The 24,526-nt window shown below is 36.0% G+C and overlaps 2 protein-coding genes across 2 annotated transcripts; one reads left to right on the forward strand and one right to left on the reverse strand.

Moving 5' to 3' along the window:
* Nucleotides 1–1,104: 1,104 nt before the first annotated feature.
* Nucleotides 1,105–1,747, forward strand: LOC132183415 (uncharacterized). Its single transcript, XM_059596845.1, has one exon. It carries the CDS (start codon nucleotides 1,138–1,140, stop codon nucleotides 1,660–1,662), a length of 525 nt encoding a protein of 174 aa, XP_059452828.1. The 5' UTR covers nucleotides 1,105–1,137; the 3' UTR covers nucleotides 1,663–1,747.
* A 7,050-nt stretch (nucleotides 1,748–8,797) lies between these two features.
* On the reverse strand, nucleotides 8,798–23,976 carry LOC132181689 (uncharacterized). Its single transcript, XM_059594928.1, has 16 exons — nucleotides 22,470–23,976; nucleotides 21,808–22,269; nucleotides 21,159–21,308; nucleotides 20,815–21,026; nucleotides 20,508–20,718; nucleotides 20,144–20,381; nucleotides 19,883–20,033; nucleotides 19,491–19,789; nucleotides 11,945–13,440; nucleotides 10,923–11,390; nucleotides 10,669–10,818; nucleotides 10,325–10,536; nucleotides 10,029–10,239; nucleotides 9,663–9,900; nucleotides 9,446–9,578; nucleotides 8,798–9,362 (listed from the first exon to the last, which is right to left on the reverse strand). The coding sequence occupies exons 1-16, from the start codon at nucleotides 23,770–23,772 to the stop codon at nucleotides 9,063–9,065; spliced, it is 6,234 nt and encodes a 2,077-aa protein (XP_059450911.1). The 5' UTR covers nucleotides 23,773–23,976; the 3' UTR covers nucleotides 8,798–9,062.
* Between the last annotated feature and the right edge of the window lie 550 nt (nucleotides 23,977–24,526).

Genomic DNA, 24,526 nt, shown 5'->3' on the forward strand with positions numbered 1-24,526 from the left:
TTGAGTAATATAATATTATAAGATTGAAGAGACATGGAAATGCGGCTTTATTCTTTTCTATTCTTTTGAGTAATATAATATTATATGATTGAAGAGACACGTTAGGCTGTATTCAAGAAAATTAAAAAAAAAAAAAACAAAAATAGGAAAAAAGATTAGACCGGTTTGGCTGAAATTTTATCTAACCCTCTCATGCAATAATGCAAGACTGGTCCAACACTGAGAATCTGATCTGAAAAAACAATATCCTACAATTACCCCGATCAGGTTCCCCTCGAATTCATGAGGGGATTTGAGAACCTCAAATTCTCAATTTGGACGGTTGATTTTTATCCGATGGTCTAAAATATTTTACTAAAAAATAATAATAAATTATTATTTATATTTAAAAAATAAATAAAAATAAAAATAATTAATAATTAATAAAAAAGTAAAAGAAAAATTGAGAATCTCAAATTCTTGACAGTTGAACGGTCCAGAACATTCAATTAAAATATAATAATAAACTATTATATATGTTTAAAAATAAATCAAAATAAAAATAATAAAAAAGCCAAAAAGAAATGAGATGGCTGATCCCTATTTTGAGTAGTGGCCGGCCACCCCTATCAAGAGTTGGCGTATGGCTTCTGCTATTTCAGACAGTGGCGGAGCCAACTATGTAATATTGGAGGTGCCGCTAAAATTCTTTTAGTGTCTTAAAAAATTTTTTCACCCTAAAAATTTGGTAATTCACACAATATATGCATCACAAAAAATATCTATAAAAGTTCACAAATATGTGCTGAAAAGTTGTAGGTAAAATTGTAATTTTTTTTTTTTTCTTTTATAGGGTGCCGTGGGTTAAAAAAAAAAAAAAATTTTAAATCATGGCACCCCAAAGGTACCATGTGGATCCGCCACTACTCCTCAGACCAGCCGGTCTGGGTTGGCGGAAGGCACCCCTTGGCCCAAGGGCCGAAAAAACAATGAACCGTCAAAACCAGAAATTTCACGCGTGCCAACCCTCCATACCAGGTCCATGAGTGACCAATTGAGGTCTGGGTGGCCGAAGGCATCCTTTTGCCCCAAGGGCCGAAAAACAATTAACCGTCGAAACCAGAGATTTCACGCGTGCCAACCCTCCATACCAGGCCCATGAGTGGCCAATTGAGCTCCAAAACAAGCTTCAACTCTGCTGCTCTGTCTCCGGTCTCGGTCCTCCTCCCGGCCAAACTCCACACCATCCATTCAGTAAAAGAGGTGACAGAATCAGAAGCAGAGCAACCAAAGCCGACAGATTTGGAAGTGTCATCCAAGAAGAAGATGAGAAGGGAAAGAAGCGAAAGCAAGAGCTTGTCTGACCTCGAATTTGAGGAGCTAAAAGGGTTTATGGATTTGGGGTTTGTTTTCTTCGATGAAGATAGGAATAATTCAAGCTTGGCTTCAATCCTTCCTGGGTTGCATAGATTCGGAAAGAAAGATGGGGAAGAAGAGGAAATTGATGAGTCTGCAATTTCAAGGCCTTATCTTTCTGAAGCTTGGGAGGTTTTTGAGAGGAGAAAGGCAGAGAATCCATTGATGAATTGGAGAATTCCTGCTTTGAACAGTGAGATTAACATCAAAGATAGTCTAAGATTGTGGGCATTGTCATGGCCCATAAATCTGGGCAAATGGGTTTAGAGGGTATGGACTAATTAATTACTCCTTGTTCTAGGCCATCGGTGAGGCCGGAATGGTCACGCCAGGAGACTCTTTGGTTGTACGGCATCCTCCCGGACAGTGGCGGAGCCAGCCATTTTATATTGGGGGTGCCACTAAATATTTTTTGCGTCTTACAAATTTTCTTTATCTTAAAAATTTGGTAATTCACACAATATATGTATTACAAAAAATATCTATAAAAGTTCATAAATATGTGCTCAAATTAATATATTAAAAATGTAACATGTCGACATTATATCAAAAATATAAAAATACAAAAAAAAAAAAAAAAAAAAAATTGTCTAGAATTTTTTGAGGGTGCCGTGGGTTAAAACAATTTTTTGAAGGTGCCGTGAGTTAAAACAAAAAAGAATTTTGAGGGTAAAAAGAATAGAATTTTTTGTAAAAAGATTTTTTTTTCTTTATTTTTTATTTTGAGGGTGCCGTGGGTTAAAACCAAAAATTAAAAAAATTAAAAATTAAAATAAAATTAAAATCCTTGGGGGTGCCGTGAGGGGCAACGTGGCTCCGCCACTGATTTACTTTTTATATCATATCATTTATTTTTTACTACTATTCAAATAAAGAAATCATCACAAAACAAAATTTTTCACTTTTTAATATCATTATTTTTACTTTTTTATACTAATTATTATTATTATTTTTCACAAATTGATAACAAACAACTCCTAGCTTTCGTTTGGCAAAGGCCTTTGAGACTTGATACTATTATCTTACTTTTTCATTTTCTCAACATTCTTACTTTTTATATTACACAAATCACTTTTTATTACTGTTAAAAAAAAAATCATTACAAAATAAAAAATTTTCACTTTTTCGTACAAAACATCCATACTTTTTCATTTTTCCGCAAAAAATTTTTTTTTTTTTTTGCCGTCAAAAAAATATATTTTCACTAAAACCTCTAAAGCCTTTAACAAACGGAAAGTGAACCAATTATATACACACATTTCATTCCCTTGTTTGACAAGTTGTGTTGGTATGGGAATAGAATAAACGTGAGTGGCATTGGTCTCCTGTTATCACTCATTTCTTGAAATTATCTTTTACTGCAATAATCGTATTGGACATGACTTTTAAAAAAGAAGTCCTCCACTACCCCTGTGAAAAGGATATGCACGAAAGAAGACTATGAAAAGTACATGCACGAAAGAAGTCCTCCACTACCAGTGGTGGAGCCAATCATTTTGTATTGGATGTGACATTAAAATTTTTTTTGTGTCTTAAAAATTTTCTTTACCCTAAAAATTTAGTAATTCACACAATATATACATTACAAAAAATATCTATAAAAGTTCATAAATATGTACTTAAATTGATATATTAAAAATGTAACATGTCGACATTATATAAAAAAGATAAAAATACAAAAAAAAAAAAAAAAAAATTGTCTAGAATTTTTTGAGGGTGCCGTGGGTTAAAACAATTTTTTGAAGGTGCCGTGAGTTAAAACAAAAAAGAATTTTGAGGGTAAAAAGAATAGAATTTTTTGTAAATTTTTTTTTTTCTTTTTTTTTATTTGAAGGGTGCCGTGGGTTAAAAAAAAATTAAAATCCTTGGGGGTGCCACGGCACCCACAAGGGGCAACGTGGCTCCGCCACTGCTCCCGGAGCGTTGAGATTCGAAGTAGAGAAGGCTCTTTGTGAGAGCATCTGAATAATCGAAGGCTCCAGAAGAGGTGGAAATGGAAAACAGGGATAGAAGAAGGCAACCTCAACCGGCATTGTTGAAGGTATTCTACAATGGTGTAGAATAAAATGGGTTTGGCCATGCGGTGTCTTCGGCCACCCCAATCTGCCTATGGGGTGGCCAAAGCCAACCTCAACCGGCATTTGGTGGTGGTTCGGTCATCTTAAGGGCTAAATTAATAAAGTTGAAATTTTTTAGCTGTCGGGGGTGATCGAACTATCTTTTAGCTCTCAACAGGGTTGGCCCGCTACCGCTTGGGGGCAAAATGGGGTGGCACTTTATTATTATTTTTATTTTGATTTTTTTTTTAAACATAAATAATAGTATATTATTATTATTTAGTGAAATGTTTTGAACCGTTGGATAAAAATCAACGTTCCAAATTCATTTCTGAGGGGATTTTGGTCCCAATTACCCTGCTATTTCTTTGTTTGTCTGCATCTTATTGGGATCATATATATATATATATATATGGAGTAATACTATAAATCTTTTTAGAGTTCTCTTAAAGTCATTTCAAATGTGATGTGACTTTTAAAATCACTAATAAATCAAAAGCCAATAAATTACATCTTAAATTCAACAGTAATTTGAAAAGCCACATCACATTTGAGATGATTATAGGAGGATTCTAAGAAGACTTATAACATTATTAATATATTTGATGTAAATGTATTCTTCATTTGGTTAATTATCACTCAAAATTTCGGTTGCTTAGGAACTTCCTTGTAAGAACCATATTTTGGTTGGTCGTCATTGACTTTGTTTCTATATGATGCTATTGTGCTACACAAAGATGCCTAGGTGGTGGTGGTGGGAAAGGGTGAAAAGTGTACTTAGTTTTATTAGTTGAGTTGAGCTGATGAAGATTTTCCAACTGATCAAAATTCCTAGAATTGTAAAGATTGATGTATTTTACTCTAAAGGACTCCAGGCTCCTACAGCTGAGTCTAAATCCTGAAAGAAACAAGCAGAAGCTAATCAATTATTGGTTAATTGAGGTATTAAATGTAGACAAAGTTCAAAGTTCTAATCAAGTACAGTTGCCGCCATATCAATGCCAAAGTTTGTTTAAATCCAAATGATGGTGTTTGGAAATTTACGGGCTTCTACGGCCATCCGGCGGCGAATAAAAGAAGAGAGGCATGGAGTCTTCTACGTTATCTTGCAACTTTGTCTCCCGAACCTTGGCTTTGCTTGGGGGATTTCAACGAGATTCTACATTTGTCTGAAAAATGGGGTGGCAAAGACAGAAATAGGGGACTTATGGAAGACTTCCGATCCACATTGTCAGATTGCAACTTGGTGGACTTGGGATACAGGGGGCCCAAATTTACGTGGAACAATGGTCGGGATGGAGAAGCTTTTGTACAAGAAAGACTAGATCGGGTGGTGGCGAATGAAGGGTGGCGATCAATTTTTCCCAAAGCCGATATTTTGGTGGAGGGAACTATATGTTCGGACCATTTGCCATTATTTGCCACGCTGCATGAAGATAAACGGCTGGGCAGGAATCCTCGTCAGTTTAAGCATGAAGCTTATTGGGTACTAGATGCAACATATACTGAGGTGGTCAAGGCTGCATGGCAAAACGAGGAAGCACGGACTGGTGGAGAGGGCTGTGTTCGATGAAAATTGGGCAAGTGTCAAGTTGAATTAAAAAAATGGCAGGAAAAAAAGAAGAGGCCAGAAAGAGAAATCAAAAATCTGTGTGAACAAGTGGCTTTTTTACAAGCCAAGGAGGGTCCGGATGAATTGGCAGAACTGAAAAAATTAAAAGGGCAGGTGGAATCGCTTATGGAACAAGAGGAAATACAATGGAAACAGCGAGCGAGAGTGGAGGAAATACAATGGAAACAGCGAGCGAGAGTGGATTGGCTTCGGCATGGAGATAAAAACACTAAGTATTTCCATGCTTGCGCAAGCCAAAGACGGAATTCTAATAAAATCCGGATGGTGTGTGATATGAAAGGAAAAAAATGGGAGTCTCAAGAAGATATTGACAATGCATTTGTGGATTATTTCAGCCATCTTTTCTCTACAGGGCACCCGTCTGGTTTGGAGGAGTGTTTGGAGCCTATTCATAGAAGGGTGACTCATGAAATGAATGACAGGTTGTTAAAGCCTTTCACGGCTGAAGATGTTTGTACCGCTCTCCATCAAATGGCGCCCCTTAAAGCTCCGGGTTCGGATGGATTTAATGCCTGTTTTTTCCAAAAGAATTGGGCTTTAGTTGGAACGGAGGTTTGCAATGATGTGTTATTTTATTTAAATTCCGGCATTTTGAATAAAGAATTGAATTCTACTTACATTGCTCTCATTCCCAAGTCTAAGAATCCTATTTGTGTTACCGATTATCGCCCAATTAGCCTATGTAACGTTTTATATAAAATTATCTCAAAGGTTTTGGCTAATAGGCTCAAAGAGGTTTTGCCAGATATCATATCACCGTATCAAAGTGCCTTCATCCCGGGGCGCTTGATTACGGACAACATTCTTGCTGCGTATGAAACTCTTCATACCATGCATTCCCGAATGTATGGGAAAAAGGGGTTCATGGCAGTTAAGCTTGATATGAGCAAAGCTTACAACAGGGTGGAATGGTGTTTCTTGGAGGAAGTAATGAGAAGGATGGGGTTTGATCATAAGTGGATTAATCTGATTATGATGTGTGTGAGAACAGCTCATTTTTCAGTCTTGGTAAATGGTATCCCAATGGGTCGAATTACCCCTACCCGTGGAATACGACAAGGGGATCCAATCTCTCCTTACCTTTTCCTTATATGTGCGGAAGCTCTCAGCTCACTTTTGGCAAAAGCTTATCGAGATGGCTCTTTCAGAGGAGTCCCAACCTCCAAAAAGGGACCTCGACTGAACCATCTTTTTTTCGCTGACGATAGTTTATTGTTTTGTAGAGCTGACTGTTTACATTGGCATCGAATGACTTCTATCTTAAAATGCTATGAGCGTGCTTCGGGTCAATTGCTAAATGTCAACAAAACTGCAATCTATTTTAGTCGAAATACACCAACTGAAGAGAAGAAAGCCATTCTTGAGATCGCTGCAATCCCGGTGTCTCAAAGGTTTGATACCTATTTGGGACTCCCGGCTTTGGTGGGGAAGTCACGAACTAAGGAGTTCAAGACCATTATTGACCGGATTGAAAAACGACTGAAAGATTGGAAGCTGAGATTTTTATCGCAGGCGGGGAAGGAAATTCTTTTGAAGGCAGTGGTGCAAGCTATACCGACATATAGCATGAGTGTCTTCTTGCTTCCGAAAGCATTATGTTCCAATATAAATTCAATGATGCAGAAATTTTGGTGGGGGCATAAAAGCAATGAGTCCCGCGTTCACTGGATGAGTTGGGAACGATTAGGAGACAAAAAAGAGAAGGGAGGAATGGGATTTAGAGAGTTCTCTTGTTTTAACGAGGCACTTTTGGCTAAGCAATATTGGCGTCTCTGGAAAACACCGGACAGCTTGGTTGCAAAAATAATGAAGGCAAAATATTTTCCCAAAAAGGAGGTTTTGGATGCGAATATTGGTTCAAAACCGTCGTATGCATGGAGGAGTATTTGGAGTTCGTAGGCATTATTGAAAGAGGGATTGTGTTGGAGGATCGGAAATGGGGAGAAGGTCCGCATTTGGGGAGATCGTTGGGTTCCCACTCGGCACAGCCTCTTTATCCAATCTCCTACACGACAAGGGTATGAAAATGCCAAGGTATGTGAGCTTATTGATAAGGAAAGGGGCTGGTGGGATTGTAATCTTTTGGCAAATATTTTTAGAGAGGATGAAGTGCAAGCCATAAAATCAATTCCGCTTAGTTGTACTAATCAAGCGGATTTGCTGATTTGGAGCGGTACGGTAAACGGGCTTTTTTCTGTTAAGAGCGCCTATCATTTGGCTAAAGAAGTGGAGGATAGATACAAGGCTGGCTGTTCTATGGATATGTACAAGAGTGAAGTGTGGCAGCGGATTTGGAAATTACATATCCCTAGTGTGGAAAAGAATTTTTTATGGAGAGCTTGCTCCGCTCCGCTCAACTCCGCTTGACTTGATTCTTGGATGTGAATATATAACAAATCTTCCGCCCACTCAAGATAAAAAGATAAAAAATGAAAAAGGAGAAAGAAAAAAAAAAGAAAAGAAAAATATTACACTTAAATCAAAAGAGAATATTCAAACTTGAACTCGGAAAAGAAGAATAGCGAAAGAAAAATAAATTACAGTCATCAATAAGTACAGCTTCCATACATAAGTTTCAAGTAAAGGAATATATGTATATATATATATATATATATATATATATATAATTTCAAATCTTACATATAGGCTACTTCATAATGACTGAAACAGAATAGTATAAGAAACTACAATCAACACCAAATCTTACAAGAAAAAGGAGTAGATATTGGGAGAAAAGTTTGATTTGGGTGAAGGGCTAATGGAACCTTCATATTTATAGAAACCAATGTGTAGTCCATTAGAACCGTTGTAAGCTAGTCTAGTAAAGGACAACCTCACCAGAATTTGCATTGGTATCATGCACTATCGATCATCTTCCTGCTAAACTACCAGTTGATCCTGTATATGTGTCTGGTCCACTAGAAGAAGTAGTTGTGCTAGAAAAGCCTCTCGGAGTTGGAACAAAAGCTATCCGTTTAGGATGGATCTGCGGCTGAGATGAGGCCTGTAGTGTCTCTGGGCAGCTTCAGTAGCAGCCAGCGAGATGGGAGAGAAGATAACTTCAATGTGTTGAAACGTGATTTTTTTTTTTTTTTAACAAACTCAAAATGAAATCAGTCTGAAAAATAAGAAGAAAAATTGTAATCTAATGTCTAATAATTGGCACAATTGGCGTTAGCCTATCTGGCTCTGATACCATATTAAACAATATTGTTTTTGTGTTTTCTGCCTACTCAATCGTATGGCAGTGTTTCTTATTTATAATAATATAAGAGATTGTTTTGTTTACAAGATCAATAACTGATAGAAACCTAATCCTAAATTGTTTTTGAGAAGTAATTTACTTCAGTTCTTGTTCCTGCAAGAGTTTCTGTTTGAGCAAAGTTCCTTTGTCATTATTTTTATCACAATCAATTGTTTGTGATTTATCTGTTCCAATAAGTAACACTACTCAAATCTCCCACCCACTCAAAATAAAATAAAAAATATAGTAAAAGAGAAAAATAAAAACTGTTCTTGAATGAGAAGAGATTATATTCAAACTTGAACCGAAAAAAAAAAAAGAATAACAAAAGAAAAAGAAATTACAATCATCACCAAATACAGTTATCATAGAGAAGTTTGAACACACACAAAAAAAATAGATAAATAAATAAAAGAATAACAAAAGAAAAAAAAAAAATTACAATCATCACCAAATACAGTTACCATAGAGAAGTTTCAAGTAAAGGAATAGATATTCAAATCTTACATGTAGGTTACTTCACAATGACCAAAACAAAATAGAAAAATGAAATTACAATCATCACCAAATACAAATACCACAAAGAAGGTTCAAGAAAATGAATAGATATTGGGAGAATAGTTTCATTTCGGTGAAGGGCTACTAAAACCTTCTTATTCATAAAACCAATGGTTTGTCCACGCTAAAACCTTCTTATTAAGAGATGACAGATTCAAGAAAACTTGCATTGGTATCATGTTCCTCCGAAACTACTAGTTGATTCTGTAATTGTGTCCGGTCTAGTAGAAGAACTAGTTGTGCTAGAAAGGCATGCCCCTGGAACCAAAGATGGTCGTGTTGGAGTTGGAATTGGTGCAGCTTCACTGTCAAGCATGGTAACAACATTTAACATGGTGGGACGGTCATTTGGGTCATCTTGTAAGCATAAGAATCCAATATTTACGCACTTCACTAACTGGTCTGCATTGCAATCTTTACGTAGAGTCTGGTCCACTAAATTCAACACCTTGTTTTCATCCAACAATCTCCAAGCCTGAGACAATTTTAAAATCAAAATTTTTATGGACAATAAACCTACTAATGAAATTAATGACTACAAAAACTAAATACACTTACATAACCTATAAGGCTCATGTTGCCATCATTCTTTCTTCCACTTATAATCTCAAGTAGAACCACACCAAAGCTAAAAACATCGGATTTGAATGAAAACATTCCATTTTGTATGTACTCCGGAGACATATAGCCACTGCATTATAATGTTTATCAGTGGATAAGTTAGGATTGAATCAACTTTCGCAATTACACTATTTAGTGCCTACCATAAACTTACTAAGTTCCAGCTAGTTTGGTTGTGCTAGCCTCGGTTTCTTTGCCTTCAATCATCCTTGCCAAGCCAAAGTCGGATATTTTGGGGTTCATTTCTTCGTCTAAAAGAATGTTACTGGTTTTCATATCTCTATGAATAATCCTCAATCTGGAGTCATGATGAAGATAAACAAGCCCACGAGCAATTCCTAAAATGATTTTGAAGCGCATCTCCCAGTCCAAAGACATGCTTAGCGTTTTATCTTGAAAGATTTCCATTTGCCATTCGAGAGAACAATATTTTGAGCAATAGTAATAAATGAACTTCTACTGAAACCATATATATATATGAAGCATTGCAAGAGATTATGAATTCAGTTTAGAGGCCAACCAAATATAAATGAGTCCAAGCTTTTGTTGGGCATGTACTCATAGAGCAAAATCTTTTCATATCCTTTTACGCAATATCCCCGAAGTCTAACAAGATTTCTATGTTGAAGTTTGCCAATCAACACCACCTCATTTCTAAATTCCTGTAAGCCTTGTCCTGAGACATTTGAGAGCCTCTTTACTGCAATTTCTTGACCTCCTGAAAATATGCCCTGAGAAACCATACTACCCATATTACCACTAACAAGAAACTAGTTTACATAAGGATTAAATACCAATTAATTTAGTGCAAATTACCTTGTAAACAGGTCCATAGGCCCCCTCTCCAAGCTTGTTTGCATCTGAGAAGCTATCTGTAGCTGCTAGAATGCTTTCCAAATCAAAATAAGGTACATCTATGCCTTTCTCATCTTCTTCTCGAAATTGACCTGACTCTATTAAATCTTTGACATGTTTTTCACTGTCTAATGAACGAAGTGCTTGATTTGTTCTGTCACTTCTTCTAATTTCTAAGTTCAGAAGACAACCACATATATTAGTTACATGATAATGATTTGTAAGGATAAATAGTTTTATTTGGATTCAAAGAGACAAAAGTTTAGATTGTGCACATTGTGCATTATGAAAAGCGAGGCCTTTACCTTCGTCCTTGGCCATCTTACTTCTCCATACGTATACAGAAGTAATGGTACATGTGAGAGCAAACACACCTACAATTAGAGGTACCACCACACTCAGAAGCAGCCGCTTCGTTCTTTTTGAAGGCTCTTTTAATCCCCGAGGAAGATTACCTTTACAAGAAAGAAACAGGACACTCATTATATTTGTGAAATTGAACAAGCTCCAATAGCTATATTAAAATGATAATAAACAAAATTTAATAGATATAATTCACCTTCAGTACAATTTAAAGTGGAGCCATTCCATTGGAAGTTTTGTTTACAAAGGCACCTCTTGTATCCATCTCTTGTTATATTGCAAATTGAATTTGGCCAGTCCTTGCAGTCTGTCAATGAAGTACAGGTTGGCTCTTGCGGGGGCACCCAACTGATTTCTACTTCAACTTTAGAACTAAAGTTGCCAATGGTCGCATTAAATGGCAATGATTGATTGAGTTGCAGATTTCCTCCTAAATTTCTATCATAAATATTTTCTGCATGTTTGATTTGGATGACAAATTTTTGTGTACTTGGAGTAATATTAGCAACACGATAAGTGCCACTGGGTGCCTTGAACCTAACCTGGCCTGAGGAGGTGTTGCAGTAGAAACTGAAGTATATGGGGTCACCACAATTTGTTCCAGTGCTCAGCGGATAGGGGATCAGGTTTGTGCCACAAGGCTCACAATTCCTAGCAGTAGGTTCTACAAAAGTATAAAATTTTGAATCATAATTAAACATTAAAAAATGAGCCTTAGCCCTTGTTGTATCCAAAAACAAAAATAGAAAATAGGAAACTAAAATGTTCTCGTAAAGTGTGTTGCTTTCTTTAAGAAATTATTAATTTGTCTCTCATCCTACTAGAGCGTAAATACAAGTGCATACACTTAATTATTGGTTGCTTTAAAGCAGTAACTTAGTGTGAGTTGAGATTTATATATACCATCTTAATTCTCTCCTTTTTTTTTTTTTTTTTTTTTTTTTCTTTTTCTAATATGGGACTCCTCCATCTAAGTCCTCCATCCACAAACAAAGTTAATTTTTTAAACTGACCAACAGAATTAAACAGAACTATGGATTTTGAGGGTAAAAAGATAGATTTTAGATCTAGGATACCAGCAAAGGTGGCTTATCACTTCCTTTTTAACATCAATGATGAATTTTTAATTTTGCAAAAAACAAAACGCCTTTACTAAATTAGCCAGATCAGTATCTATGGATGGAATTCAGCTACTGAATTAATGTGTAAAAGGAGTACCTATAACAGATTTTGCGACTCGGACAAAGATGTTATGACCACCATTTGTGTACTCTTCTTGAAGATTATTTAGATCCGAATTCCAAATCCAGCAGATGTCGGTCCCAGTAGTATCATATGAATAAGCCTGGCACTGGCTGTTCTCAAGGCAGTACTCTTTTCTGCATTCTGTTTCATTTTCTACCTTGGAATTAAAGTCTGGTTTGCCCACTTTCATCATCTGTAAGCTCAAGAACATGTCGCTGTTGTCAGATGATGTCGAATTTCTAGTGCACCCACCCAAAAAATCTCCAGAATCCCAGTGCTTCGGGTTAGTAGGCTGGAAGCCAGGCAAACATTTGCATACCACCCTATTGTTAATATTGCAGACGCCGAATTTCCCACAAGCATTGTAAATGCTACATTCGTCTTCCGGCTCCCTCCATATCAAATCCCAATTTCCCTTTTCCGCATTCCAGTTCAGATACTGTAATTCCCCCGCATAATTCAACACCAACCTTCTGATACTTGAATCCTGCGAACACCTGATCACATACGCGGTACGCCTGAAGCAGTTGCTTTTATTTGATAATAAGTTGGCTACGGCATCGGGGAAACTGGGCCTTTCACCTGAGCTGAAGAAGTTGCCTGACATCCAACTTCTCCAATAATCGCCTGTCTTTTTTGAGATAACGTATTTGCCCTCTTCTTCTTGATATTGCTGAAACGTGAAATCCCCACTTTCTGGGTCACCATCACCTATCCATGAAGTCAATGTCAGCTCTTTATCCATCTTCATACCTGGAAGAACTGTATCAGTTGGATTTCTGAAGCTCTCCCACAGACTCGTCCCCAGCTGATCACCCCTTAAGACCAGGTTTCCAGAATCCATGAGCGTCACAGATCGATATGTAGACCGAGAACTCTCATCGTCTACACTCCAATAAACGTGTCTAGTTTTAATATCCCATATCTGAAACTTGCCATCGTTTGTAATTCCAAAAGAAACTCCCGTGGAACCGTTGAGGACAGGTTTGTCTCGGTTGGCAACCCATACAACTGTTTGTTGATCCCATTTGTACCATATCCCGACATAGCTTTTGGAGCTAGAGCTTCCCGTAGCGTTAAAGAATCCCAATTCAAACCTTTCACTACTGGAGACAAGGGTTTTATTGTCAGTAATCCACTCTCCACGCTTTAATGTATCTTGGCCTGTGACATAGAAATCCACACGACAGGAATACAACAAGAGTATGTACAACAATATAGTACAGTTGATTTTTCTTCTTTGGCTTACCATAACGAATAAAGCATGGATGCAGGTAACTAATTTAATGCAAATTAGTTGAATGCTTGAAACGTGATCTTGAAGAAAATCATCAAATATGGCGAAACAGAGAACCTTGGTCTTCCGAGTCAATCCGACCGGCCTCGAGCTCTCGGCTTGAAATTGGGTTTTGACGATGGGTTTTGCTGGAGCAATTTGTAAAGATAGTATAGAGACTAGAGAGGAGCTCCTTGGGCAGGATTATAGCAAATCTGACCAAGAGAGAGTTAAAGAGCATTTCCCGTAGATGTAGGCAAAATATCTATCGAAAAAGTACAATTTTTTATCTTAAAGTCAGAGGATGAGAGAGAGTAAAAAGAAAAAAGTGAGTGAAAAATAATAATAAATATAACTTATTCTCTAAATAATGAATACACTAATCACTTTATTTACTATATATGCTTAAAGGAATAACTACAAAATAACTTACAAGGACAGCGACATAAATCTATCCTATAGATTTTGTTTGTAGTGCAGATGTACTTTTCGTAAATTTATGACCAGGCTTGCTCTTCAGATATATTTTCTTAGAGCATTCTCAATAGGTTTTTTGTTATTTTCCTTATATTTAAGGATTTAAATTACTTTGTATTTTTTTTATGTTAAAATACACCACAATAACTTCCATTCATCATTTTTTATATCATTAAAATATTTATTTTTTTAATTATATTATATACATGAGAGGAGAGACAAGATAGAATTGTGAGACATGAGAGAAAATAAAAGAGATTAACATCAATAATGCAAGACTGGTCCAAGGATAAAAATCAACCGTCCAAATTGGGAATTTGAGGTTCTCAAATCCCCTCATGAATTCGAGGGGAACCTGATCGGGGTAATTGTAGGATATTGTTTTTTCAGATCAGATTCTCAGTGTTGGACCAGTCTTGCATTATTGCATGAGAGGGTCAGATAAAGATTCCTGCTTTGAACAGTGAGATTAACATCAAAGATAGTCTAAGATTGTGGGCATTGTCATGTCCCATAAATCTGGGCAAATGGGTTTAGAGGGTATGGACTAATTAATTACTCCTTGTTCTAGGCCATCGGTGAGGCCGGAATGGTCACGCCAGGAGACTCTTTGGTTGTACGGCATCCTCCCGGAGTGTTGAGATTCGAAGTAGAGAAGGCTCTTTGTGAGAGCATCTGAATAATCGAAGGCTCCAGAAGAGGTGGAAATGGAAAACAGGGATAGAAGAAGGCAACCTCAACCGGCATTGTTGAAGGTATTCTACAATGGTGTAGAATAAAATGGGTTTGGCCATGCGGTGTCTTCGGCCACCCCAATCTGCCTATGGGGTGGCCGAAGCCAACCTCAACCGGCATTTAGTGGTGGTACAGTCATCTTAAGGGCTAAATTAAAAAAGTTGAAATTTTTTAGCTGTCGGGGGTGATCGAACTATCTTTTAGCTCTCAACAGGGTTGGCCCGCTACCGCTTGGGGGCAAAATGGGGTGGCACTTTATTATTATTTTGATTTTGATTTATTTTCTAAACATAAATAATAGTATATTATTATTATGTAGTGAAATGTTTTGAACCGTTGGATAAAAATCAACGTTCCAAATTCATTCCAGAGGGGATTTTGGTCCCAATTACCCTGCTATTTCTTTGTTTGTCTGCATCTTATTGGGATCATATATATTTGGAGTAATACTATAAATCTTTTTAGAGTTCTCTTAAAGTCATTTTAAATGTGATGTGACTTTTAAAATCATTAATAAATCAAAAGTCAATAAATTACATCTTAAATTCAACAGTAATTTGAAAAGCCACATCACATTTGAGATGATTATAGGAGGATTCTAAAAAGACTTATAGCATTATTAATACATTTGATGTAAATGTATTCTTCATTTGGTTAATTAGCACTCAAAATTTCGGTTGCTTAGGAACTTCCTTGTAAGAACCATATTTTGGTTGGTCGTCATTGACTTTGTTTCTATATGATGCTATTGTGCTACACAAAGATGCCTAGGTGGTGGTGGTGGGAAAGGGTGAAAAGTGTACTTAATTTTATTAGTTGAGTTGAGCTGATGAAGATTTTCCAACTGATCAAAATTCCTAGAATTGTAAAGATTGATGTATTTTACTCTAAAGGACTCCAGGCTCCTTACATCTGAGTCTAAATCCTGAAAGAAACAAGCAGAAGCTAATCAATTATTGGTTAATTGAGGTATTAAATGTAGACAAAGTTCAAAGTTGATTCAACATTGTAACAGGAACCAATCTTAATCAGCATTCAACTCAATATACAACTGTAAAGTGAGATCCTATCCTATTTCAATAATTGATATCCGTAGAACAAGGTGGTATGGAGGGGCAGACCTAGAGATTTGTGTTTGGGAGTAAAATTCTAAAAAAAAATAATTTGGAGGGTAAAAATTAAATTTTATAGGAATTTTATAATTTAATTTTTTTTTTTTGGGACCACCTTCAGCTTTGGTGGGTCCAGGGTCCCTCAAGGCCCAACTTGGTTCTACCCCTAGAAACAAAATGCTACTTTGTAGCCTCACTTGACTTCTAATCTTCTATCTAAGGCCCATTAGTCTGTGCTTTTGGTTTTTCACTTCGTTTGGATTGGTTTTTATTTTTTTTTAGCTTTAAAGTTAAAAATAGTTTTTTTATGAAAAAAAAAAACTTTATTTTTAAACTGTTTAGGCAATTTTTAAAGAAAAAAAAAGTCAAAATAATACTTTCAAATTTTTTATCAAACATGTTAGCCTTTTTTTTTTTTTTTTTTTTTTTTATTTTTTATTTTTTAAATTTATTTATTATTATTATTTTTTATTTTTTTTATATTTTATAAATATACAACGAAATCTCAAACATGTTAGGCCTTTCTTTTTTTTTTTTGTCACAATTTTTTAAATACTAAAAATACTTTATAAATATATAACGAAATCTCAAACAAGCTCTAAGAGCTTGTGTGAGATTGTGTTGAGAAATAGATCAACTTCTATATTATGGAATAACTTTTTAAAAACAGCTTCTTTTTAACATTTTTTTTCGAAATTTGTATTTTGGCCATTTTTAACCTTCTATAAAAGAAGTACTTTTTGAGTTTTTTTTTTTTTACTAAACAGACCCATTTTTGTTTTACACAGCTTTTTATGTAATAAAAGTATTTTTTAAACTCTTTAATATATTCTCAAACATGCTCTAAAATATTGGTTTTTACTTGCGTCTACACAAAACGATAATATGCTAGTATTCGGTCATCAAAAACAAGAAATGTTACTGTTTATTTATATACACTGGTAATACTAAAATCATCGGCGGCGTATACTTTGCAACGTACTCTGATAATTTATCGATTTGTGTATACAAACACTGATAAATTGATGAAGCAGTTATTCACACAAGCAAATTCTCACAATGAATGTATTTCAAAAACGAGTACTAGCTAACAGGGTACGATCAAGCAAGGAAAAGGTAAAAATTTCTGTAAGGGAGAGGAAGTTTATGATAAGCTCGATAGTTATTTGTAGATACCTGAAAATTGTTTGTCAATCCTTCCTTATGTTTGAGTGTCTACTAATAGGGTACAATCAAGCAAAAGGAATCAAGCAAGCAACTATGATTGGCATTGTAATGTTACACTGGAATAATAGAAGGTGGAAATATAAATAGTCTTTAGGATTTAATTGATGAATAAGACACTTGATTTAGGGCTGCTTGGATGTGCGTTTGAGAGGCCTAAAAATACGTTTAACACTCAAAAAATTGGTTTGAAAAAAAAAAATACCCATTTGATAAAAGAAATTGAAAGTGTTTTAAGGGTCCAAAAAGCCCAACAATAGTCAAAACACACTTTTGGCAAAAACTTCATTTTTAAGCTTTTGTCAAAAAACGCTTTTTGATTTAAAAACTATATTTCTTAAACGCAATCTCAAACAGACTCTTAGAGCCTGTTTGGGACTGCATTTGAGAAATAGAGGTTTTAAGTCAAAAATCGCTTTTGGACAAAAGCTTCATTATTAAGCTTTTGTCAAAAATACGTTTTAGTAATTTTTAGGCTTTTTGAACCGTTAAAAATATTTTTAATTTTTTTATCAAACAACTACTTTTTTCTTCAAACGGATTTTTTGAGTGTTAAAAAACACTTTTAGGCCCCTCAAACGCAATCCCAAACAGGCCCTTAGTCAAAAACCTATGCAGCCAACCCCGGCTCGACTTGATTCTTTGCTTGTGAATAAGACTACTCAAATCTTCAACCCACTCAAAATAGAGAGAAAGTAAAAGAAAAATATTAGGCTTGAATTAGAAGAGATTATATTCAAACTTGATCCGGAAAGATAAGAATAACAAAAGAAAAAGAAATTACAATCATCAGCAAATACAGTTACAATAATTACCAAAAGCAGTTATCATAGAGAAGACGATTTGGGAAAAATTAATTAGAGATCAGGTGGGGATTTGTCAATGAACTTGGAAAAATAGATTTTGGACCCATTTAAGCTTGATTTTCTAAAGTAGCTACTAGCTAGGGGAAATTGCCTTAAAAAAAATGGAATAAAATGGCCCTATTGGAAATTTTGGAAAGAATGTTGAGGTACTAAAAAATTTTTTATCAATAGAAAGTAGCTAAAATCTTGATAAGATATTCTGATTTGTAAAGAGAATGTTGACAAAATGGGAAAATTTTTACACCTCGGCAGAAATCTTGTAGGATTACACTGATGAGATTGTCACAATTAACCATTCGCTTTTACTTAATTATTCTGGGAAGCTAAAGCTGAAGCAGGTGGACTAAAATGGAAGATGTTTCATGGTTGCCACGCAAGGTATAAGCCCAAATTCCCTCTCTCTGGTTTCTCTTCTCGTGGATTTTCCCCTTACCCGGAAGCCCCCTTTCATGTTTTCTTTCTTTTTTTTTTTTGAGGGACTTTCTTGACTGATTGTTGAGGAAAATTTATAAGTTAGTAACATAGTATGTATGGACGATTTTCGATTATACTACCGAATGATTTGGCCTAAATCCCTATAATATTTCAGAGCTTAGGTTGTATACCAAAAAGTTTTCTCTACAGTATTTGGGTTGCTCCAAATTCGGTTTTGAATGATACTAATGAGATTATAGCTCCCTTTTTTGCTTACCCATTGGTTAAATTGGTAGATATTGAATCATTCTTGGTTGATTTATACTGGGTCTTTGTTTTATATCTCCCATTGGGGTGTTCTTTTTAGTTGAAAGTAGTTTTATTTTTAATTTACTGGATGTTTGCTGATTTATGAAAGGAAAAGTTGGGTCTTAAGTTTGGTGGTCTGATTGATTTTGGGCCTCCATTTGATAGCAAACGAGGATGCAATTTTGATAGCACAATCAAATTCTAACAGAGGGGTGCCTACAAAGAGTAAGGATAATCGAAAACTTGGAGGGGATGACAGCGGGGGGAAATCTCTGACGCTTATGTTGACAAGGGTAAAAGGATAAAGGTAAAAAGTAAAAGGTAAAAGTAAAATTTCTTTAAGAGAGAGAGAGCGAACGTACTCGTAAACTTGATAACTATGTAAAGATACTCGAAAATAGTCCTCCGCCCTTCCTTATGGTGAGTGTTTACTAATAGGGTACGATCTTAGCCAAGTTTAGCAAACTAAACATAAGACTCAAGCGAAAGGAATCAAACAGGCAACTATTGACGTTACACCGGAATAATAAAGGGTGGAAGTGTAAATGCAAGCTTTACTACCGCTTTAGGAGGATTTAGGAACTTGATTTAGTTAAAAGCCTAGGAAGCCAACTCCGCTCAACTTCACTTGACTTGATTCTTGGATGTGAATAACAAATCTTCCGCCCACTCAAGATAAAAAGATAAAAAAAGAAAAAGGAGAAAGAAAAAAAAGAAAAGAAAAATATTACACTTAAATCAAAAGAGATTATATTCAAACTTGAACTCGGAAAAGAAGAATAGCAAAAGAAAAATAAATTACAGTCATCACTAAGTACAGTTTCCATACATAAGTTTCAAGTAAAGGAATATATATTCAAATCTTACATATAGGCTACTTCATAATGACTGAAACAGAATAGTATAAGAAACTACAATCAACACCAAATCTTACAAGAAAAAGGAGTAGATATTGATATTGGGAGAAAAGTTTGATTTGGGTTAAGGGCTAATGGAACCTTCATATTTATAGAAACCAATGTGTAGTCCACTAGAACCTTTGTAAGCTAGTCTAGTAAAGGACAACCTCACCAGAATTTGCATTGGTATCATGCACTATCGATCATCTTCCTGCTAAACTACCAGTTGATCCTGTATATGTGTCTGGTCCACTAGAAGAAGTAGTTGTGCTAGAAAAGCCTCTCGGAGTTGGAACAAAAGCTGTCCGTTTAGGAGTTGGAATAGTTGCAGATTCGCTGTCAAGCATGGTAACAACAGTTGACATGGTTGGGCGGTCATTTGGGTCTTCTTGTACGCATAAGAGTCCAACATTTACGTACTTCACAAACTGATCTGGACTGCAAACTTCACGTAGAGTCTCGTCTATTAAATCCAACACCTTGTCTTCTACCCACAATCTCCATGCCTGAGACAGTTTTAAAATCAAAGTTTTTATAAGATACAATCAGTATAAAATGACCAAAGAAATTAATGACTCCAAAAACTGAAACACACTTACATAACTAATAAGGCTCATGGCAAGTTCTGATTGATGAAATTCTGTATTCTTTTTTCCACTTATAATCTCAAGTAAAACCACTCCGAAGCTAAAAACATCGGATTTGACTGAAAAAATTCCTTTTATTGCGTACTCTGGAGACATATAACCACTGCATTATAATGTTTATAAGTGGATAAGTTAGACACTTGTAAATTTTTTGTCTAAATAGTGTTAGGATGGAGCCAACTTTCACAATTGCATTGTCTACCAAAAACTTACTAAGTTCCAACTACTCTAGTTGTGTTTGCTCTAGTTTCCTTGTCTTCAATCATCCTTGCCAAGCCAAAATCGGATATCTTGGAAGTCATGTCCTCATCTAGAAGAATGTTGCTAGTTTTTAGGTCTCTATGGATGATCCTCAATCTCGAGTCATGATGAAGATAAGCAAGCCCACGAGCTATTCCCAGAATGATTTTGAGGCGCATCTCCCAATCCAAAGACATACTTAGCTTTTGATCTTGCAAGTTTTCCATTTGTTATTCACAAGAACAATTTTAGCATCCATAATAAATCGGCTTTTACTCAAACAAGATAAAGTTTATCAAGCACTATAGGATATTAAAACTTTGGTTTAGAAACTAACCAAATATAAATGAGTCTAAGCTTTTGTTGGGCATGTACTCGTAGAGTAAAATTTTTTCATCTCCTTTTATGCAATATCCTCGAAGCCTAACAAGATTCCTGTGTTGCAGTTTTGCAATCAACACCACCTCATTTTTAAATTCTTGTAAGCCTTGTCTTGAGACACTTGAGAGCCTCTTTATTGCAATTTCTTGACCTCCTGGAAATGTGCCCTAGGACCAAAGTCACGATACTCACATTGTTACCACTAACCAGAAACTAGTTTAGATGAAAATTAAATATGAATTAATTAATGCTGTTGAAATCACCTTGTAAACAGGTCCATAGCCCCCTTCTCCGAGCTTATTTGTATCCGAGAAGCTATCTGTGGCTGCTAGAATGCTTTCTAAATGAAAAAAGGGTACATCTATGCCTCTCTCATCTTCTTCTCTAAACTCACCTGATCCCATTAAGTCTTTGAGATGTCTTTCACTATCTAAAGTACGAAGTGCTCGATTTCTTTCATCACTTCTTCTAATCTCTAAGCCAAGAAGACAGTCATATATATTAGTTACATGATAATGATTTGTAAGGATAAATAGTTTTATTTTGATTCAAAGAGACAAAACCTCAGATTGTGCATTGTGTGCATTATGAAAAGCGAGGCCTTTACCTTCTTCCTTGGCAATCTTTCTTCTCCATACATATATAGAAGTAATGGTACATGTGAGAGCAAACACACTTATAAGAGGTACCACAACACTCAGAAGCAAACGTTTCTTTCTTTTTGAAGGCTCTTTTAACCACTGAGAAAGATTACCTTCTACAAGAAAGAAACAGGACACCCGTTATATCAACGACTAAATCAAAATGATAATAAATAAAATTCAATAGATATATTGTTCATTTGTTCAGAATCATTTTTGCAATTATAAGATCTATTATCAGGGGAAGGTGATCATGATATTGCTTAAGATGATTTTGAAAATTCTAGGAATTAAACACCTCCCCATTTCTACGTAAAACTAGAGTTGATTATACATGAAGTACAAGAAAACTTTCCGAAAGCTAGATACGTGCTCAGTTGATCATGAAAAAATTGTCCTAACACTGAATCCTCCTTAGCAAACCATTGCACTGGTCTGGCTCTTTCTTGAAAAACAGAGCAATCTTAATCTTCTTGAGGTATATATATATGTTTAATTAGCCATCCTAACACTGAATCCTCCTTAGCAAACCATTGCACTGGTCTGGTTCTTTCTTAAAAAACAGAGCAATCTTAATCTTCTTGAGATACATATATGTTTAATTAGCATCCTAACCTCGAGTACAAGTTACAGTGGAACCATTCCATCGGAAGTTTTGCTTGCAAAGGCACCTCCTTTCTCCATCTCTTGTTATTTCGCAAGTTGAATTTGGCCAGCCCTTGCAGTTTGTGAGTAAAGTACAGGTTGGCTCCAGTGGTGGCTCCCAACTAATCTCTACTTCATTAGCAGTAAACCGGCCTGGCGTATTAAATGGCAGTGTGTAATTGAGCAGCAGAGTTCCTCTTGGACTTCTAGCTTCAGGATTTTCTGCATCGTTGACTTTGATGACAAATGTTGCTGTACTTGGATTGATACTATCGACACGATAGGTGCCACTAGGTGTCTTGAAGCTAACCTGGCGAGTGGAACTGTTGCAGTAGAAACTGAAGTACATGGGGTCACCGCAATTTGGTCCAGTGCTCAGCGGATAGGGGACCACGTTTGTCCCACAAGGCTCACAATTACTAACCGTTGGTTCTGCAAATTAAGGTATAAAATTTGGAATAGTATGAAGCTATCTAGCATTATAAGATAAGCTTAAAAAGAAAGACTAATGCTATGATTAAGCAGAGGTGGTTTCTCATTTCCTTTTTAACATAAATACCTTTACTAAATTAGCCAGCTCTGTATCTATGGATCAAATTCAAATACTTAATTCCAATACGTGAAAGGAGTACCTATAACAGATTTTGCCACGCGGACAGAGAGGTCACGACCACCGTTTGTGTACTCCTCTTGAAGATTACTTAGATCCCCAAACCAAATGTTGCAGATGTTGGTCCTAGCAGGAAACATCGTTTGTGTACTATCACTTCTTAGGTTGCTGTTTTGAGCTTCCCCATCATATGAATAAGCCTGGCACTGGCTTTTGTTAAGGCACTCATTTCTGCATTCTGTTTCATTTTTTGCCAGAAAATTCGAGTCTGGGTCGCTCACTTTCATCATCTTTAAGCTCAAGAACATGTCGCTCTTGTCAGATGATGTCGACTTTCTGGTGCACCCACCCAAAAAATCTCCAGAATCCCAATTCTTAAGGTTAGTAGGCTGGAACCCAGGCAAACATTTGCAGACCAACCTATTGTTAATATTGCAGCTACCGAATTTCCCACAAGCATTGTAAATTCGACATTGGTCTTCCGGCCCCTTCCATATCAAAGACCAAATTCCCTGGTCCACATCCCAGTTCAGATACTGTAATTCCCCGTTATATTTCATCACTAACCTTCCCTGACTATAATCCGTATAATTCATCACTAAGCCTGTGTAATTGGTATGATTCACGCTCTTGCTGAAATTTGATAACAAGTAGGCTATGACATAGGGCATTTCATCTGTTCTCAAGAAGTTACCTGAAATCCGACTTCTCCAATAATCGCCATGCTTTTTTAAGATAGCGTAGTAGCCCTCTCCTTCTAGATCTTGCTTAAAAGTGAACTGCCCCGTTCTCGGGTCACCATCACCTATCCACGAAGTCAATCTCAAGTTATCATCCATCTTCATACCTGGAAGAAATGTATCAGTTGGATTTTGGAAGCTCTCCCACAGATTGGTCGCCAACTGATCTTCCCTTAAGACCAGGTTTCCAGAATCCATGAGCTTCACAGTTCGATTTGTAGATGAAGAATTCTCAACACCTGTACTCCAATAAACGTTTCCAGTACTATCCCATACCTTAAGGTTGCCATCCTCTGCAATTCCAAAAGTTCCAGTGGAACCGTTAAGTTGGCTGTCTCGGTTGGCAACCCACACAACTGTTTGTTGATCATGTTTGTACCATATCCCAACGAACTTTTTGTGGCTAGTCGGGCTAGAGCTTTTGATCGGGTTAAAGAAACCCAGTTCAAACTTTCCTCCACTGGAGACAAGGGTTCCTCCATCGTTAGTAATCCTCTCGCCATGCTTTAAAGTATCTGTAGCATAGCAATAATCCACACTACAGAAACACAACAAGAATATGCACAAGAACAAGATGGAAGACATCAAGCAAATATACAGTTGATTTTTCTTCTATGGCTTACCATTACGGGTAAAGCACGCTGCTAACTAATTTAATTGAAATTTTCTATCATTTCAAGCATAGGATGCTTATAATCTAAAAAAAAGGAGTTCAATTAAAATTATAAAAAAATCTAAAAAATTTGAGATAGACACCATGAATTCAAACAAATGGATGGTTTGAAAACGCGTTTCCCAGCCCAATCCCAACCAAGAGGGAAACCCTCTATATACGCAAACTGACAAAGGTCCAGCCCCACTGCACGACAACAGGTACAAGTAAAAATTTGTTCAAAGGGACTTGGATCTTCCTCCCTCGAGTGTTGACTCTCATTTAATCCACACTTTCCAAAGTCTGCCGCCAAGTACAGGCGAATGTGAGATTTGGTTTTGTAAGTGATGAAAGAAAAACTTTAAACTAACTAATTATTTTAGAGTAATAATGCATATATGGTTAATTAGCGTATTTTTTCTAGGTCATAATGAATGGTAATATGGTATCATAATCACTTCATAATGTCATGTTGTATTGTCAGCAACAAATGACGTGAGCCTGATGAGGACGTCAGAGATTAAAGAGTGAGTTTGTGACACCCCTAGTCTCATATTGGTTTATAAGAGATATTCATAGATGCTAAGTTTTTACGAGTATATATTCTTTAATAATTAAGCATAAATTTTGTATTTATGATTAACTTATTTATTAAAATAACTAAAACTGAGTCCAATTCATACAACA

This window comes from Corylus avellana, chromosome ca5 (assembly GCF_901000735.1).
Source record: "Corylus avellana chromosome ca5, CavTom2PMs-1.0".
NCBI lineage: Eukaryota > Viridiplantae > Streptophyta > Magnoliopsida > Fagales > Betulaceae > Corylus > Corylus avellana.

Bases quoted from the DNA above. Each gene is read 5' to 3' on its own strand.
- LOC132183415 (XM_059596845.1), top strand. From the start codon at position 1,138: ATGAGTGGCCAATTGAGCTCCAAAACAAGCTTCAACTCTGCTGCTCTG.
- LOC132181689 (XM_059594928.1), bottom strand. From the start codon at position 23,772: ATGTCTTCCATCTTGTTCTTGTGCATATTCTTGTTGTGTTTCTGTAGT. The intron at 11,391-11,944 runs GTACTCCTTTTA...ATACTTTTGTAG, and splicing joins AGTCGCAAAATCTGTTATAG to AACCTACTGCTAGGAATTGT. The intron at 10,240-10,324 runs GTAATTTGCACT...ATGGTTTCTCAG, and splicing joins CCTATGGACCTGTTTACAAG to GGCATATTTTCAGGAGGTCA.